General features: G+C 34.9%; 1 protein-coding gene across 1 annotated transcript; it reads left to right on the top strand.

Moving 5' to 3' along the window:
• The first annotated feature begins 6242 nt into the window (after window positions 1-6242).
• Window positions 6243-18969, top strand: LOC140155799 (tetraspanin-9-like). The gene is made up of 8 exons (XM_072178766.1): window positions 6243-6429; window positions 9151-9244; window positions 10371-10562; window positions 11296-11475; window positions 12622-12762; window positions 16642-16725; window positions 17371-17434; window positions 18509-18969. The coding sequence occupies exons 2-8, from the start codon at window positions 9179-9181 to the stop codon at window positions 18520-18522; spliced, it is 741 nt and encodes a 246-aa protein (XP_072034867.1). The 5' UTR covers window positions 6243-6429; window positions 9151-9178; the 3' UTR covers window positions 18523-18969.
• The last annotated feature ends 991 nt before the right edge of the window (window positions 18970-19960 follow it).

Below are 19960 nucleotides of genomic sequence, written 5' to 3'. Positions count from 1 at the left end.
GTATTTTAGGTGAAAATCACAATAAGTACATATGTAGCTCTTCATATGCTTAACAAATTTGGTCTAGGACCAATTTAATTTCTTTCCAAGTTGCCAGGTAAAGGTCATCAAAGTCAATACATGGGTTAATTTTCAAAATTAATATTGCATATTTTAAATGCATACATACCACCAATAGAGGTGCTCAAGGTGGAGTGCAATAAAACAGAATACACAATCCTAGTGAAAACGTAATAAATACATATAAAGAAACTACAAAAATAGCAATAAATTCCAAGAATGATAACTTATATAAATTTGTTTGCACATCCATAAAATTATTAAACTTTGGATGAGTCGCTTATGAATGTAGCAAAAGTTTGAGCGAATTATAGATTCTCACATTTCACCCAAAATGCACAATAATTCATCATTCTGCAGCATTTAAAATTTTGAAATGATGTCATGAATTTCTCCAAGCAAATTGTATTTTGGGAAGTGTAGGTAATATAACGGGAAATGTGAAACAATTTATTTGCTGCAAAAGTTATATTGTTTTTGTCCAGGTCAAAATATTGAAATATTAAATACCAAAATATTAAACAACTTTAAGCCCTATTAAAGAGAGACATTCTGAAGTACAAAATGTCCATTGTGGATTTTCCTTCCAATAAATTTAAAGTTGCCCAGTTTTGACCTGTTATATTAGTGGGGTAGCCAGGATGTTACCAATTTTGTTTTGGGGGGTGGTATATAACCTATAATTTCTATTTTCATAATGCGTTTCTGTTGGGTCACTTGTGTTTCACAGTGTGTTAACAATTAACAGTTCTTCCTGATTGACGAACGGCACTCTAAATGTTATGGAAATCGATGCCGATGCTGAACGTGACATGTTTGTGTTTGTTTCTGGTGAAACACTAATTCATTGATGATCATTCCTCTTTTTTGAATATGCTGAAAGTAGTCTCCTACACAGCCAGTTTGCGTCGGTCTGACACTCGTCGATCCTAGCCACATACAGTCTGGCCGCGAGACTAATGCTGAAAGTTGAATAGTTGCTTTGTGTTTGATTTAATGATAAGATTATTTTGGGGAGCAAACAATTAGTCCAAAAAAGATTAAAGTTAAGGTTTGGGGCATTTTATGTTAGGTTTAGGGCTATGAAGATAAGTTAGGGTTAGGCCACATCGTTTCACTTTTCTAAAATCATGAGGAGGGAGTTGAGGTGTGATTTAGTTTATTTGTGGGGTGCTAAATCGATATTCACATAACACATTAAATTTAGCATTTTGTATCATCATCGAGGAAAACGATCAGGCCCCTTTTTATTTTAAGATTATGAGGGGTTAGGCCCCTTTCAGTGCCACAATTAACACCTGAAAGTGATTCATTTCATACTGACTAATAAACTTGTTTATCAGCATCAACATTTTACCAAAGTATTAAAAACTTAACATTGGTTAGTGTTGGGGATAGGGTTAGGTTAGGGTCAGAGTTATGATTATAGAGTCAGAGTTATGTTTAGGATATTCGGGCTTAGGTTACGGTAAAATTTAGGGTTAGAGTATATAATAAATAATAAAGCATTTAATATGTTATTGGATTTTCAGACTCATGACCTTTTGGACTATCGACTTGTAAACAATTTTTTCATACAACCTAAACAAAATACAGCACATCATTTTTATGTAAAGCATGATTCCTCAAAACTGCAAGAATTAATCACATTGACTTCATTGGGGTTGCTTGAATAGGTAAGAAAGTGTTAGTGTAGTGGTCTTCTCACTCGCTTCTCACCACTGTGGCCGGGGTTCAATTCCCGCGGTGCCACATGTGAGTTTGGTTGCCGATCCATGCTCGTCCTCGCAGGTTTTTCTCCGGTGCTCCGGTTTTCCTCCTGCATCTAAAATCGGATCTCTTCCCATAGCCCTGTCGCGTCATATCCGGATGGCATCCCTTGAATTTAGTAGCCTCTGAGCACTATTGGGTTTAGCCTGGCTTCGGCCGAATGTTATAAATAAATAAATAAATATCACAGAACAAAGTGCTTTATAAATTGAAATAATTCCCTTTCTGGACACTGTCCGCAAAGAAGACAGGTCCCTGAAGTTTACGGCAAGAAAACGCATACGGACCAGTATTTAATTTTCCAGTCTCAACACCCTCTATACATCAAAAACGTAGGTCATCCGGACTCTAGGTAAAAAACATAGTAACAGAGAAAGAAGACAAGAAAGAGGAGGAAAATATGATCATGACAGCAGAATGTGTTATCAAAAATGGTCTTTGCGCGATAGAGTGAAGCAGAAGTGAATGACGAAACAGGTGGTGTATGACGTGCAGTCTCTAAATTCAGTAAATTTTCATCGTCAACAGTGTAATTGAATGGGATTATTTTGAATTTTTAAAACGCTTGAAATATCACAAACAAATAGGCCTATGTTGATAAATAATATAAATACAAGCTAAAACCGTTGGGGTTCGATAATGAACCCCACAAAACTAACCGAGTATATGGAAAATGCCATACGGCCGGGCGGTTTCACGAGTTGCCGGTTCGATCATGTCATCCGCCGCCTGTGACGAAATTACCGAAAACAAGAGGGACGACACACCATCCAAAGGTATAGTCGTCATACGTCAAAGGTTTGGCGGAGAAATTCCCAAGAATATTCAGTAAGCGCAAAATCTCCGAGGTGATGCGTCCTACCAACACGCTAAAAATCCTGCTATAGTCCTCTCGAAGGACAAGTAGGAGGGAGACAATCTTGACAATGACTCAAATCACTCAAAAGCAATCAACCGCGACGATGGTATCGTTTCTCTCGATCACGCATCCACTGCTGAAACAAAAACATAATAAGCATTATTTCCGGGAAATGTCAAAGAGCAGTTTCACGGGAAAAGCAGTGGACCAAGACCGCGGGACTAAGGGTCGGTTCATAGTGCATATTCGAAGACGAATATTCGGCTTCGAATACTTTTTGTGACGTCAAAATATATACGGCAACGAATAAAATATGAGTTGAATCGGATTAAATATCGCGCAACTGATAGCGAGATACTATTGATTTATATGAAAGGCTCGAGGTCACCTGAATATCGTTCGACGAACGATGATTTCAAAAATCCCCAATGAAAATTAAAGGATCTGGAATGAGCGTTTTGAGCGTTTCGACAGTATTTTTGTGGGACATGAGAGCACATCAGACATATCGAATTACATTATGAATACGAAGAATGTCTTTCTGATATCAAATAATTTTCATTTTTTGAAATTCACGATATATAATACAAATTTTATGACAAATTATTAGAATATGATATTTTTCACATATTGATATATAACAGTCCTCGAAGTAAATATTATAAATCTAATGATATTTTCTTAAAGTGTATGTAGCTGGGAGGAAAAGCCGGCGATCAATTGAAAATGTTGCCCTTTCATATTGAAGATATTTTTTTAATTTTTTTTTTTTTTTTTTGGGAAAAAAATCCATATCTTCAATACGAAAGGTCAAAATTGTCAATTGATTGTCGGCTTTTCATTCCACCTATATACACTATAAGTATAAATCATCAGATTTATTAAGTTTCATTTGAGTACTGTTAAATATCAAAAATATCAATTTTTAATCATTTGCCATAAAATGTGTATTTCATTGCGAATTTCAAAAATCAAAAAATTATTTGATATCAGAAGGACATTCTTCGTATTCAGAATCTATTCGACATGTCTGATGTGCTCCAATGTCCCACAATAAATAGACCTACTGTGCATTGATTTAGTGGTGTGCCCCCTTATTAGTGCGGTACAAGAGTACCCATTTTTATATGATTAGTAATGTTTTATGCAAATAATATGATATTTAGGCTTACAATAAACCTAAATGTACAAGTGAATGTTTCCATATTAACGTAGCTCTATTTAAATCGACTGATGCAGAAATTCAGATTTATGCCTCCACCCCGGTTTTACATAAATAATGTTTGGCCCCAGTTCGAGGTCCCCATATGCATCTGCCCTGGCAGAAACACGTGTGAGGTCCGGGGTGGTAAATCATTGGTTATTGATATAAAAATGCGTTTGCCATGGAAGTTCACCCATTTTTGTTATTTTGGGCCGAATAAAGATGTAATGCGTTGTTATCAGTCAAATTCATAATTATAATTAATAATTAAGAGGGCAAAATAAGTAATATGTAGGAATGGATATATAGCGCTTTGCAATGAATCTCTTCATAAACTATGCCGAACAACCAAAACCACGAGCGTTGGTACCCTATCATTGCGTGTTCTTTTAAAATAAATTCTTGTTTATTTCTATAATTTGTGAATCAGGCATTAAAACACACTTAGGCCCTAGCAATGTAGGCCTACACAAGTTCGGAACGAGACTTTTTATCTTTTGACGCGTATTTCGGTCAAATGCCAAAATTGATTGCTCAATGAATCATGAAATGAGAGCAATACTACTTTGATGATACCGATCTCAAGTGGATATCAGCCAATGAAAAAAGTATTCACCGGAAATATATTTGTGGGAGTTGAATTTTGTTGAACTCGACAGATATATATTTGGTGGGTCACCGTGGGTGGTCTCATATATAACACTTGTGAGGGCTGTCATATTTGTCGTCGCTTCAATCATATCTTATGATATTTATTTATTTATTTATTTATTTATTTATTTATTTATTTATTTATTTATTTATTTATTTATTTATTTATTTATTTATTTATTTATTTATTTATATTTATTTATTTATTTAATTATTTATTTATTTATTGACTTATTTATTTATTTATTTATTTATTTTTTATTTATTTATTTATTTATTTATTTTATTTATTTATCTATTACTCATTCATTTCTTGATTTGCTTTGCAGTTGAAACCTACAAGAAGGTATGGGTCAACCTCCGCGCCTGTTACAGGCAGGTCGTAAATGCCCCGAAACCCAAATCTTTTTCACTCCTATTCAGGTCAGGGTCGTAACCAGACCTGACCTTCCGGGGGGGGGGGGGGGAAGATTGAAAAATTTCCCAATTTCTGATCAAAAGTTTTAGTATTTATATTCGAGAGAACGCTCGCTTGCCACGAAGCGTTAAACGGGTGGAGTCGGTGGGGTCCAGGGGCAAAGCCCAGGCGTGGGTCAAGGGGGCTGAGCGCCATGAAGCTCCTGGTCTTTGGCATATTAGAAAATATCAGTGTTTCAGAGTACAAATTTCACAATGAAAGTAGTAGGCCTATAGATCTTCTTCTCTCTTTCTTTCCCTTTTCTCTTCTCCCTTGAGTCCCTTCCCTTTCTCTTCTCCCTTCCCCTTTTCTTCCCTCTTTTTCTTTTCTTCTTTCCCTTTCTCTTCCCCCTTTTTCCCTTTTTCTCTTCTTCCTCCTTCCCATTTTTTCTCTTCTTTCCCCTTTCTCTTCCCTCTTTTTTCTTCCCTCTTTTTCTCTCTTTCCCCTTCCCAATTTTTGACTCTTCCGGGGACTCTTCTTCCAGGTTTTTTTGTGTCCGGGGGGGCAGCTTGCACCCCCGGCCCCCACTAGTTACGCCACTGCTCCTATTTAGACCCATTTATACAGACATTAAATCATGACAATAGTTCAATGGAGTTTACCTATTATGATTTTATTAACTTCGTTAAAGAAATTCTCAACGGGCAATACTTGTTAACAGTCGGGCAACGCTATGAATTGTAGAAATATATCTTTCTCCGGTTCATAGTTTTATATTCGAAGCCGCATATATTTTGACGCCCAAAACGTATTCGAAGCCGAATATTCGCCTTCGAATATTCACTTTGAACCAGCCTTAACTTACTTGTGATCAAGGCACAAGTCACTTTTGATCGGCGAAAGCTGAAGTAGGGAGTTACTTTTTTCATTGGATTTGCCCCCGGGATTTGCCTAGCAAAACCTTTGAATAATACAGATTTACACTTCTTATAGATAAGTGAAAATTGTAATATGTGCTTCTAAAGTGAGTCTAAAGCTCCGCCACAAACACACCGGATTTGTTTGTGTGTTGTAATTTTCTGGGGTACCCTGTATTGCACCCTTGTATTAGGTCAAGAAATTTATTTATAGTAATTCAATTTTACCAGGAAACGGTCTACTCGTCCAATTCCATAATTAATTATTTTGATAATGACTTCATCAAAATATCCCTTTAATGAATTTCCTTCTGGAATTTGTTTTCTTAATTAATGAATGGCTAAACTGATCAATGCTTCTAACTTGCTGCTTGTAGTAAATGGACTGCTTCCTTTTATGTACGTACCTGCGTTTAAAAACTCACTCAGTTCAGGACATGGGCACTAAGTGAGAGTTGCACCAGCTGACGAACAACAGTGTGAAGAAGCTAGTGTTTACTTGCTACCTCTTGGGGACTTTTAAACTGCTGAACCGAATTTTAAAAACCGGCATTGTACAGAAGACCTATATGTAAGTACATTTTAATAGAAATCATAGCAGTAGCTAAGTGAAAAACATAATGTGTTAGGTCTATTACTTTAACTTACGAAATGAAGGTGTTTATAACGAACCTGTCCGATTTGCGTATTTTTTGTTTACTAGGCCTATATTTTAATATTAATTAATTTTAACATTAATTACCCTTTTACGGCTAACGTCCTAACAAAGTAATGATAGGCCTATTTGTATCAAATATTAGGTAAAGGCGTTAATGTCGAGGAAATATAAATGAAATATAAATGAAATGATTATCAATCCAAAGATAACGCTAAATAGAGCACCTTCGCCTATAATTTCCGATTAGAAATATTGGACTTATTTGAAGTTTCCTTGGAAAATGTTGTGCGATGTATGTCAGTGATTTCAACCAAAAAAAAAACCTGCATTATGCCTTTCTGATGTTTCCTTTCTTTTTTTTATTAAATAAGAATGATGAGGGAAATATACTTATTTGTACTGAATTACGTTTATATAAAGATGTGAAATACATTTTCGTATATTTTAGTTTGCACATTGTCACATACATTTTAAGCACTTCGATAATCTACCCGTGATTCATTTTAGCAATGGAAATAATTATAAACATTGAACTATTTTGTACCAACTAAATTATTTTATATAGGTCTATGTTCTCCGTTTGCCCTTCTTAAGGATCCAGCAAGTGTTCATATATTAGTCGTGTCTTGAAACTTAAACACAAGGTCATCTTATTATTCCAGCTAAAATAGAATGAACTAAAATTCTAATTTTGTTTTTCAAACAGCCACGAAGCTGTAAGATTAGGTGTTTAAGGAAGATACAGATTAAGGCGTATCCTTTAACCATTTGACCACTAGGATTGCACGTGTTATATGTCTGTGAAATATAATAATATTACACGGGAAAGTCAGTTTTAAAAACTTTGTCAAAACGTTTTAGTCACATTTGATGAGTAAGATCATAAAACGTTGTATAACATTTTGAATAAAAAACGCGACCAAAGCATTTTATCTATATACTATGATTTTATCATGTTGTCAAAATGTTGTTGTAAACAATTTTTGAATATTATGTAAACATGTTAAAACAGAATGTTTTTAAAACATTTAAATAATATTATTTTATGCAAACTTTTGTGAATGTTTTGAAAATTATCTTAAAACCCGATATTTCAGATTTGAAACACGTTTTGTGGCAAGCTTTGCACGCACAATTGAAAATTTTATAAAAATTCAAAACAGATTGTCAACAGCCGAGAGATGAAAACATACATGTTTACTAAATCGGAAGGAATTAAAGTTTGCTGACTTTCTTTTTACAAATTGGTATCACCTGTTTACCTGGCTTCCTATAGGGCAAATTTATACGCCCATTATTGATGCTAATATGTTATTTAGACTCTAAAAAAATATGCTATTTGTGACGCGATCTGAAGGCAGAAAATGCAACATTGATATCTTAGGCTATAGGAAAACTAGGGAGTTACACCATTGCCGGGTGTCCCAAAAAGATCTTAACTCCAGGATGGAAAATGTTTAACAACAACAACAACAACAACAAAAACGGTGAAATGAAATGGTGTTTTTTTTATTCCGCTACAATCAGTCGTTTAGAACAAAAGTGATGCTTCAACCAAGAAAAGCCCGGGGTCAAAAATGGACCTGGAGTGATTTAGTCAAAAATTCATATTTTGGCTTTTAGTCAATAATTAAAAAAATCAGACAAATATCCATATACATATTATACATGTATAAAAAAGAAGCCAGTCCCTGAAATAGAGTTACTAAATTAAAATCAATAAAGTCACATTTTGATTTTTTTTTTTTTTTTTCTATAGTGTGTTCCAAAAAATAAAAGTGTATTTTTTTGTGGTTTTCTCCAAAATTGTTGTTTTTACACCAAATCTGTGTTAGATTCTCAGACTAATTCACTCTTCAAATATGTATAGTGCTATATCTTGTATGAAGTTACATCAGTTTTGATTAATTAATGCTAGGGGGTCCTACATCAATTGATATCAGCTAAAATGGTGTCCTTTTGGTGACATACCGTATAAAAAGACGTCTTTATCAGACAGAATAGTTACAAGGATGACAGGACTTAAAGGCCCATGCAGTGATCCCAGCGCAAATGTAAAAAAAATGTTTATAAATTGCCTAAAAGTGAAGGATAAGTCATTCAAATTGTTATTTGGTATTGATGGAATGAAAAATGTGGCAAAAAATGAAGAAAACAGCAGTAGGGCCTATTGATGAAGTTGAAGCCCCATTCAAATACATGTAGCTAAGTAATAAATGACATTTTATTTTTTTAATTTGGCTTTATAATCATGAAAAAGTAAAAAAAAACAAGAGGTTTTGTATCCGTTTGTTCAAAAACATCCGTGGAAGTTTCGTGCAGAACTCATCATCTGAGGCATGTGAATACCCTCCCTTCTCCAGATACATTTTGTTGGCCAATGTGCTTAGAAGTCAATAAAACACATTGACAAGAATTCCAAACTTTTGTAAATCTCTTGTTTTTGAATGTAATCGTGATTTATCTCTTAAATGTTCATGTCAAATAATGACTATGTATAAATCATAATAGTGAGAGAATGACAAATATTATAGTCATCATGGTGATATATTTTCACCGCCCATGTCAAAATGAATGAACTAGGGCCTACTAATAAATAACTTCCTAACAATCTTTCTTTCCTATCCTTTGCAGGGTTTTGACGCAACCAATTTGATTCATCATGGCGCTCGATGGCTGTTCAAAATGTATCAAATACACAATGGCAATATTCAACATTTTGTTCTTTGTAAGTACAAAATATGAGGTGTTTACATAAGTTTTGTCTTTGATGTCGCTAAATATCCAATCATATGCATTGATAACTTAAATTTATTCTCAATCTTCGGGTCAAGATAATGAAATTCTGAATAAAATGGGTGGGGGTCAGTTTCCTTATTGGGAAATTCTTTGGAAAAGATGGCAGAAGACATCACGTTGTCACCATTGATACAGTAGCAGGCCTAGCATGACCATTTGCAATCAGTATTCAGTAGGAATAAATGCCATCATACTTTGAGGTTACACGTACAACTTAAAGCCATATTATAACATTTGCTGAGGAGAACGCCCTCAAAATATTTTTAAATTCTGTTTTTTACACGATTGTAATGTATTTTAGTCAATAAAGATACTCTGCAAAAATCAAGACTTAAGGTGCTGTAGTTTTGTCAAAATCCGCGATTTTGAATAAACGCCGGAACCGGCGTTTTATTATTACGATGGAAATGTTAGTCGAACACGTATGCACAGTACGTACACGGCGTGCGGGATACACATACACACACGCAGAGGATCGTACCGTATTAAAACCGCGGGAGTAACATGCATGGGCGCTAGTAGTAAATTCCAATTTTCTATGCTTTACCTCACTTGTTCGGCTCAAAATTAAAAGGGGACATATCTGAAAGTAAAAGCTAACATTTTATGGAAAATAAATACTAATCTATTTTTACAGAAATGTTATAATATGGATTTAAGCTACATACATTGAAGTTGGTTCTGCAGGTTTAACACTTCTGTGGGCACTGGAATTGGTATTTTTTGGTTATCAAACTTCACCTACTTCTATGCCTACATTTTGAAGGAATCTCAATTTTACTGTAGGCCTACATTGCTTACATTGGCAGATCAGATGCCACCTTGCCAATTTGGCTGCAAATGCGTAGGTGTGTGAGCCCTTGCATCTGAACCTATACATCCTCTGGTATCTGCATTTCTTAGAATTTTTACGTGAATTATAGAAGAAGTCGTAGTGTTTTTGATGTACCTTTTCTCATTGTTGTACTTGATCAATTATTTTAAAAATGACTAATCACTTCAAAAAATTTGATTAATATTAGTAAATCAACTCCTAATATCTTAATTGTTTATAGATCTCCGGTGCGACTCTTCTTGGTGGAGGTATCTTTCTACATCATCGCGAAGGTCCATTTGCAACCTTGCTTCCCAGCTTCCCATTTCTCAACGCAGCGAATTTGTGCATCGCAGTTGGGGTAGTCATAATGGCTGTGTCATTCTTGGGATGTTGTGGTGCTTTAAAAGAAAATCCATGTCTACTAATTACGGTAAATATAAGGGCACATGCATATCAAATGGGAAGGGGAAAGAGATAAATACCTGGGGGTAAATGGGGCTTCACAGCAAATTGTTATTGGATTACTTTTGTAAGGTTTTCATAGTAAAGGCACATTAGTCAAGAAAAAGAAGAAGAAAAGACAAATCAAACGAGAAAAGAATAAACAAAAGATAAACGAATGGGAAGAAGAAAATAAGACGATTATGAGGAAGGAGGAGAAGATTATCAGGAGGAAGGGGAAACCATCAACGCAAAAGGACAAGAAATCCAAGAACTAGAACAGGACAAGTGTAATAACAGAACAGAAAATAAGAGAAGAGCCAGAAGAAGAAGAAATTCTTATGACAGAAACAAAGTAATCATAACTACAATCCCGGAAAAAATGTGTTCGAACACCCACTGTAATTCCCATGTTCTTTTTAGCATAGTGCGCACGCTATATGAGTCACTGAAAAATAAGAATTATAATAGTGTAGTCTCAACGTTCATCTTAAGCATGCCCCTCCCCTTTCCCCACCAAACAATGTTGGGAGAAGATATGGTGAAGATGAGCATATTGGGCATGCCAACATTGTACGGGGGTAGAAGGGGGACCATTTCCAATATGGCCTTAAAAGTGTTCGAACAAATATTTCTAAGATTGTAGTACCTAAGTTGAAATAGAAACAATAAAATGATGTAACAACCTTCAGCTTTTCATACTCGTATGTTTGAAATTCCAGTACTTCATCATTTTGGTTGGAATATTCATCCTGGAGATTGCCATCGCTGCTATGGGTTTCACCTACAGAAATCAAGTTGCACATTACATTGCTCAAGACTTAACAACAGGTGGACTTCAAAAATATAACGCCACAGGTGAACAAGGACTTACAAGGGCATGGGACAAGATGCAAACATATGTAAGTGTAATGTAGAACGCCCTGTATTAATTTGTTCGACAAAGTAACCCTACTTCCAACCCTAACCCTATCCACCCAGCTAACACACTACGTTTTCACGACGTTCGCTGACGTTGGACGTAGTGACAACGTTATTTTCGACGTTGATTTTTGGACGTTGATATAACATCATTATGACGTTGAAATGACGTTGTTTCGACGTTGATGCAATGTTTGACCAGACCTGGTGACAACGTTTGAATAATACGTTCAGAAAACGTTACACAAATACGTATCTGAAAAATAGTTTAGATGTTGACACCATGGAATGTTAATTCTTCCATTCCAACAAGATTGTTGTCCAGACAAAATTCCTCGATTGTGTTGTCTCACAATCGCCTTTAGGCGTGAAACTCAAAGTAACGACTTCTATTCCTGAAGTTCTAAACTTTGAATTTTTATACACTCTCCCTTTTTGGGATTAAGCATCATTGTTGCCGGATGTTAATATAATGTCATAATCACGTTGTCTCGACGTATAAAGCACGTGGTTTAAAAGTCATGAACTGACCCAGATACAACGTCATCTACGGACGTCGCTAGTACGCAAATTTATGACGTTGTTTCGACGTATAAAGCACGCCGTATAAATGTCATGGTCTGACCCCGATACAACGTTATCTACGGACGTCGTAATTACGTTAATTTGTGAACTCGTATTCATGTTGTAATTTTCGGACGTTGATATAACGTCATAGTGACGTTGTTTCCACGTTCACAACTTGACGTCATAATGACGTTACATTAACGTTCGGGAATAACGCTGTCACAACACGAATACGAGTTCACAGATTTACGTACTGATAACGTCCATTTATTACATTTGTACGACTTTATATAACTTTAAGACAACGTTGTAACAACGAAAAATTGTTAGCTGGGCACCACTTGCCCGCTGCTGTTACCGTCAGCAACTATCTGTTGATTTTGTTGGTAACCAAAACTAAATATGTTGCTTTTTTAATGAACGTGTCCCACATTTGGGAGAAATATATTTGTTGTCTTGAAATCGCAAACACGAGAGAATATTCTATGACGACTTGCCACTGTTTTTTCTTTTGCTTTAATTATTCAAAATGATTATATTACGTTGCTTCCATTGCATAGCTCTTCTGTTGTGGCGTTGATAGTTATCAAGATTGGGGACATTTTTCCTCTCTATACCAAGCTAACGAGACACCGGACTCATGTTGTTTCATCAGCTTCCCTGGATGTGGTAAAGACCCAAATGAGTCGAAGTATCACGGGGTAAGTAAAGAAAAAACAGTAGCAACCTCAGAATCCACGTATCAAGGGGTAAGTAAAGTATCAGTAACAACCCCTGAACCCAGGTATCAAAGGGTAAGTAAAGTATCAGTAACAACCGCTGAACCCAAGTATCAAGGGGTAAGTAAAGTATCAGTAACAACCGCTGAACCCAAGTATCAAAGGGTAAGTAAAGTATCAGTAACAACCGCTGAACCCAAGTATCAAGGGGTAAGTAAAGTATCAGTAACAACCGTTGAAGCCATGTATCAATGGGTAAGTAAAGTATCAGTAACAACCCCTGAACCCAAGTATCAATGGGTAAGTAAAGTATTAGTAAGAACCCCTGAACCCAGGTATCAAGGGGTAAGTAAAGTATCAGTAACAACCGCTGAACCCAAGTATCAAGAGATAAGTAAAGTATCAGTAACAACCCCTGAACCCAAGTATCAATGGGTAAGTAAAGTATTAGTAACAACCCCTGAACCCAAGTATCAAGGAATAAGTTAAGTATTAGTAACAACCGCTGAACCCAAGTATCAAGGGGTAAGTAAAGTATCATTAACAACCGCTGAACCCAAGTATCAAGGGGTAAGTAAAGTATCAGTAACAACCGCTGAACCCAAGTATCAAGGGGTAAGTAAAGTATCAGTAACAACCACTGAACCCAAGTATCAACATGATCAAGGGTAAGTAAAGTATCAGTAACAACTGCTGAACTCAAGTATCAAGGGGGTAAGTAAAGTATCAGTAACAACCCCTGAACGCAAGTATCAAGGGGTAAGTAAAGTATCAGCAACAACCGCTGAACCCAAGTATCAAGGGGTAAGTAAAGTATCAGTAACAACCGCTGAACCCAAATATCAAGGGGTAAGTAAAGTATCAGTAACAACCGCTGAACCCAAATATCAAGGGGTAAGTAAAGTATTAGTAACAACCGCTGAACCCAAGTATCAAGGGGTAAGTTAAGTATCAATAACAACCCCTGAACCCAAGTATCAAGGGGTAAGTAAAGTATCAGCAACAACCGCTGAACTCAAGTATCAAGGGATAAGTAAAGTATCAGTAACAACCGCTGAACCCAAAATATCAAGGGGTAAGTAAAGTATTAGTAACAACCGCTGAACCCAAGTATCAAAGGGTAAGTTAAGTATCAGTAACAACCCCTGAACGCAAGTATCAAGGGGTAAGTAAAGTATCAGCAACAACCACTGAACCCAAGTATCAAGGGGTAAGTAAAGTATCAGTAGCAACCGCTGAACTCAAGTATCAAGGGGTAAGTAAAGTATCAGTAACAACCGCTGAACACAAGTACCCCAGCAAACACAAAAACGTTTTAAACACGTTTTAAATAAGTTATATTTTGGCTTTTGGTTTAGGTAAAAACGTTTTAATAACATTAAAATGTCGGGTTATATAAAGGTCATGATAACGTTTTAAAACGTTTTGTATGAAAACACACTACAACAATATTTTTAAATGTTTTCAAAAATGTTATTGTAAACTATTCTTGCAAACATTTTTGCCAAATATTGTGTCAATACTTAAATAAAATTATGTTAAAATATTTGAACCCAGCAAACACAGAAATGTTCTCAAAATGTTTTTTTTCAAAACCTTTTAATAACATTTAAATGTCGGGTTATATAAAGGTCATGAAAACGTTTTTAAAACGTTATTGAAAATATTTTGGGCAAACATTTTTCGCAAAATATTTTTTCAACCCCAAAATAACATTTTGTTTACAATGTTTTGTATCAAGTTTTCAAGAATGTTTTTGGAATGTTATTAAAACGTTTTTATACCCTTTATATAACCCGACATTTAAACGTTTTCTGTAAAACATTTATGTTTGCTGAGCAGTAGATTATCAAAAAGTGTTTTTAAGGTTATGAAAACGTTTTATACTCTTATTATACTCTTTATATAACCCGACATTTAAACGTTTTCTGTAAAACATTTATGTTTGCTGAGCAGTAGATTATCAAAAAGTGTTTTTTAAGGTTATGAAAACGTTTTATACTCTTATTATACTCTTTATATAACCCGACATTTAAACGTTTTCTGACAACCTTTTATAACCTTTTGCGAATGATGTCGAAAACGTTTTGTGTTTGCTGGGACCAAGGGATAAGTTAAAAGCCATATTATAACATTTTCAAACAAAATAGATTAGCATTTCTTTGCCATAAAATGTTAGCTTTTACTGTCAGATATATCCCCTTTTATTTTTGAGCCGAACAAAGCCGGCAAAGCAAAGAAAATTGGAATTTACTACCAGCGCACATGTCACCAATACGTACCACTCCTTCGGTCATGTTGTGGTACGACCCTTTGTTGTGTATCCCAGCAAACACAAAAACGTTTTAAACACGTTTTAAAGAAGTTATATTTTGGCTTTTGGTTTAGGTAAAAACGTTTTAATAACATTAAAATGTCGGGTTATATAAAGGTCATGATAACGTTTTAAAACGTTTTGTATGAAAACACACTACAACAATATTTTTAAATGTTTTCAAAAAATGTTATTGTAAACTATTTTTGCAAACATTTTTGCCAAATATTGTGTCAATACTTAAATAACATTATGTTAAAATATTTGAACCAGCAAACACAGAAATGTTCTTAAAATGTTTTTTCCAAAACATTTTAATAACATTTAAATGTCGGGTTATATAAAGGTCATGAAAACGTTTTTAAAACGTTATTGAAAATATTTTGGGCAAACATTTTTCGCACAATATTTTTTCAACCCTAAAATAACATTCTGTTTACAATGTTTTGTATCAAGTTTTCAAGAATGTTTTTGGAATGTTATTAACACGTTTTTATACCCTTTACATAACCCGACATTTAAACGTTTTCTGTAAAACATTTTTGTTTGCTGAGCAGTAGATTATCAAAAAATGTTTTGTAAGGTTATGAAAACGTTTTATACTCTCAATATACCCTTTATATAACCCGACATTTAAACGTTTTCTGACAACCTTTTATAACCTTTTGCGAATGATGTCGAAAACGTTTTGTGTTTGCTGGGATATCACCGTCCCGCACGCCGTGTACGTACTGTGTGTTATGAACATCGTGTATGCGTTCGACTAATAATTCCATCGTAATAATAAAGCGCCGGTTCTGGCGTTTTATTCAAAATCTCGGATTTTGACAAAACTACAGCACCTAGAGTCTTGATTTTTTGCAGGGTGTATTGGTTTAATAAAGTACAATTTAATCGTGTAAAAAAGGAATTTTAAAAATTCAGTGAGGGCGTCTTCCTCAGCAAATGTTATAATATGGCTTTAAGTAGTATTAACAACCTCTGAACTCAAGTATCAAGGAATAAATAAAGTATCAGTAGCAACCGCTGAACCCAAGTACCAAGGGGTAAGTAAAGTATCAGTAACAAACACTGAACCCAAGTATCCAGGGGTAAGTTAAGTATTAGTAACAACACCTGAACTCAAGTATCAAGGAATAAGTAAAGTATTATAGTAACAACCCCTGAACCCAAGTATCAAGGGGTAAGTAAAGTATCAGTAACAACTGCTGAACTCAAGTATCAAGGAATAAGTAAAGTATTAGTAACAGCCCCTGAACAAAAGCATCAGGGTGTAAGTAAACTATCATTTAACCCGCCCTGAACCGAAGTAATACACTTCAGCATCGGGTGTTTCCCACGTGCTCGAGTGGAGTTTCTCAGAAGATACCTTACTTTTGCACTGGTTTGAGTAGTCCATACAAACGCTTTTGAGTGGTAAAACAGCGGCGATAAGTCGCTTATGCAAAACGAGGACATTACATGCAAAATTAAGATTTACCGAACCTACGTTGAAAACATAAGCCTTAGTTATAAAGTAATCTTCTTTTCTTTTTCCGTTATACTAGGGGTGTGTTCAAGCTCTTGAAATGGAACTTCAACAAAACATCAACGTTTTGGGTGTTATTGGTGTCAGTGTTGCTTTCTTCCAAGTAAGTGTATCCAAAGTTTTTTCTTAGAGGTTGGAGAAAGACAGAGAGAGAAAGAGATGGAGTGAGTAAAAGAGATATAGAAGAGGAATAGAGAGGGGGAAGAGTCTAGGGGTAGAAGAAGAGGTGACATGTGGTAAGAAATAATGTCGTCCTACCTCTTTTGCCGAGTATTTATTACGATCTTATTAAACTTGTGAATATAGCATGTTATTGTTTCCTGTGACTGTCTTCATGATTTTTAATGGGGTGTGTTTCCTTGTTTTTGTTCGTGTGTTCCAAAAGTGTTTTAATGTTATTAAAAAGTTTTATTCCCTTTATATGCCTTAAAATTACCCGACATTTAAATGCTTTGTGTTTGCTGGGATATTATGGAACATTCTTATGTCGTCCAGTAAAACTAATATACAATATCTTTCAATGTTGTTCGGCAGTAACACGTCTTGTGTCTTTCATTTGATACCCCGGTATAAGTTTTTATAATATATCCAAAAGCTTTAATGTGTGTGGGGGTTGGCGTGGAGGTAGGTGGGGCTATGGTTGGGAGAGTTGTGGGGTGGATGTGTTATGGTATATATGTCGTTAATATTCAGGTGAAACCAGCAATACTCATGTTAATATTTTGTAAATTTATGTTCGTTCTCACAGATTATGGGTATGGCATTCGCATGGAGTTTATTTCAAGATTTACGGAAACAGCCTCCATCTGATGGTACATATAACTAAATTAAGCCTGCAAAGAAAGACTGTAATATGTGTTGTGTTCTGAGAACACCCTCTAACTTCAAACATGTTCGTGTGTTCTGGGAACACCCTCTAAATTCATACATGTCCGTGTAACACGTGTCGCAGACATTGACAAGGAATGGTTGGAAAGCTGTTTTGTAAACTTAGTATCATTCTTCGTCAATTTACAATTGACACTAGATAAGACCATTTTGTCGTGAAAACTACGGTATTTTGAAATATTGTGAAAGGATCGTATAATATTTATATACTTTTATCTTAGTAAAAATATCGCGCAACCTGTTTTGGTAACACTCTAACAAAAACACACTATCACAGGAAGTGAATGCTACGGCGTTCTCGTCAAGATGGCAATACGGAAATGCCAACCTGACTTGACAATCACATCAACAACTGAATTTATATTAATTCGTTAACCCCAAGCAATGGCAGGGTAAAACGAAGCGACCCATTTTCAAACTCAGTTAAGTTTAAGGGTATGCGGTCAAGAAACGGCTTATTGCATGAGAGAATTCGGGAAGAAAGTGATAATAGTCTACTTTCCGAAAACATTTCATAAGATTTTGGTTTTAACTTCTAAAACATTTCACTGTTTCACTGCAAGTAATTATATCGTTTTGTAATCAAATTGCGTTTTGTAATCAAATTGTTGCTCTTGCTGCTTTCGAAATGTAAAAAATGAAAATGGTCAGAAACTTCAAAAGTAGCATGTAAATAATCAATTGATGTAGGTTAAAATATGTCTTGTATACTTGTATTTACAAAAATATCGTTAGGTTTAATAGTGCGTGTACATTATTGTAATATCACAGGCTAAGCATTCATAGGATAGCAATGTTTTTTTTAAGAAATAGACATAATATATAACATAATTTATTCCATTATTTTTTAAAAACTTTTATTTTATAAATAAATAGTTGTGTGTAAATTGTAAGCATGAGAAGAGAAACAGATTGTTGTTTAAAATTTTCGATACTTGAATATCTTTTTATTTTTGTTTTGTTTTTTGTTTTTGTTTTTGTCACCATACTTTATACAGGGCTGCTCGCATAATCTTTCAAGTTGCTCGCCGTCATTCTACAACTCCTCTTCTCGCTAGTCTTCATTGGCTCCCAATTAACATGGTTTAAATAGAATCGCCTTCAAGACACTTCTGTACATTTTCAATTCGCTTAAAGATCAGGCTCCTTCATACCTCACAGACTGCATTACCATTTACCAATCAGCTAGACCAGGTCTACGCTCTGTGACAGACACTACTCGTCTTGTCATCCCTTGGAATCACCGGTTGGTTTCATTTCATAAATAAATAGTTGTGTGTAAATTGTAAGCATGAGAGAAGACAACAGTTTGTTGTTTAAAAATTTCGATACTTTAATAATTTTTTGTTTTTGTTTTGTTTTTGTTTTTGTTTTTTGTTTTTTGTCACCATGCTTTGTACTTTTAGTAGTATTTTGTAGAATCATGATTCCATGTAAGAATAAAATGATCTATCTGCATTTAAACAACATTATTTGAGGCTTGATCTAGGCTTAGGGGTAATGCTACTTTGCTTACTTAAGCTCCGTGCACTATAGAAACTGATGAAATGTCTTGTTGAAATTGACCATAGGCAGATGAATAATAATGGAGTAAAATTATTTCTAGCAGATGAAAATATGAATGTGATATTGCTGTTAGCAATGGTCTCATAAATTGAAAAAGATATGTTGTTGAACTTCATGGAACATTCCGATTTTTCGGTGCTTTTGAGTCCAAATATTTTGTCACAAATTGTGTGTTTTGAAGTCGTAAAGAACTATATAATAACCGATAACCGATGGATGTCGATAATTATCGCTATGCTTCTCAGTTGATTAAAATAATTGATTAAAAAATTAATATAAGGCAAAATGAATCATCACATTTGGAATATTCGGCCTGTTCAAAAGTACTGCAGCATAAATGTTGCTCCAGATTTAAAGACTGAAGTTTATTATTCGCTTTTGATAGACATGGTAGAATGTGAACAACATTTTCAATACCCGATGTTAAGAACATTCCTTTACTCCACCACGAACGTGCCAATTTACTTTGCAAACTTTTTAGAGGTGCAATATTTGAAGAATAGTAAGTTGCGTGTGTAGAAAATAAACAAAGACAAGACTAATCAACGCTCTTTCAATTACGAATCGACCGAAAGTATGTGTATGAAAAATAGAATAATGATGTGACTGCTGGGATGTTGCTCTTGGGGGTGAGTGAAACTTGATAAATATGTAATGGTGTGGACATATCGGTACTACCTTCACGATCGGTCATACAACGCTAATTATCACAAACATTATGGTTATTTGGCATGACTGTGCCGTAACACAATAAACTGGTGTGACAGCTTTGAACGAAATGGATGACTCCCGTTTATTAAGAATATCGGATAATTTTACCTAAGGTTTGAATTGCAATGAATTCGTAATGCATGGTTTTCTTTTATTGTAGCTCGAGAATGAAA

Source organism: Amphiura filiformis, chromosome 6 (genome assembly GCF_039555335.1).
Source record: "Amphiura filiformis chromosome 6, Afil_fr2py, whole genome shotgun sequence".
NCBI classification, from domain to species: Eukaryota; Metazoa; Echinodermata; class Ophiuroidea; order Amphilepidida; family Amphiuridae; genus Amphiura; species Amphiura filiformis.
The sequence above is the reverse complement of the archived record's forward strand: the minus strand, read 5'-3'. Positions and strand labels throughout refer to the sequence as shown.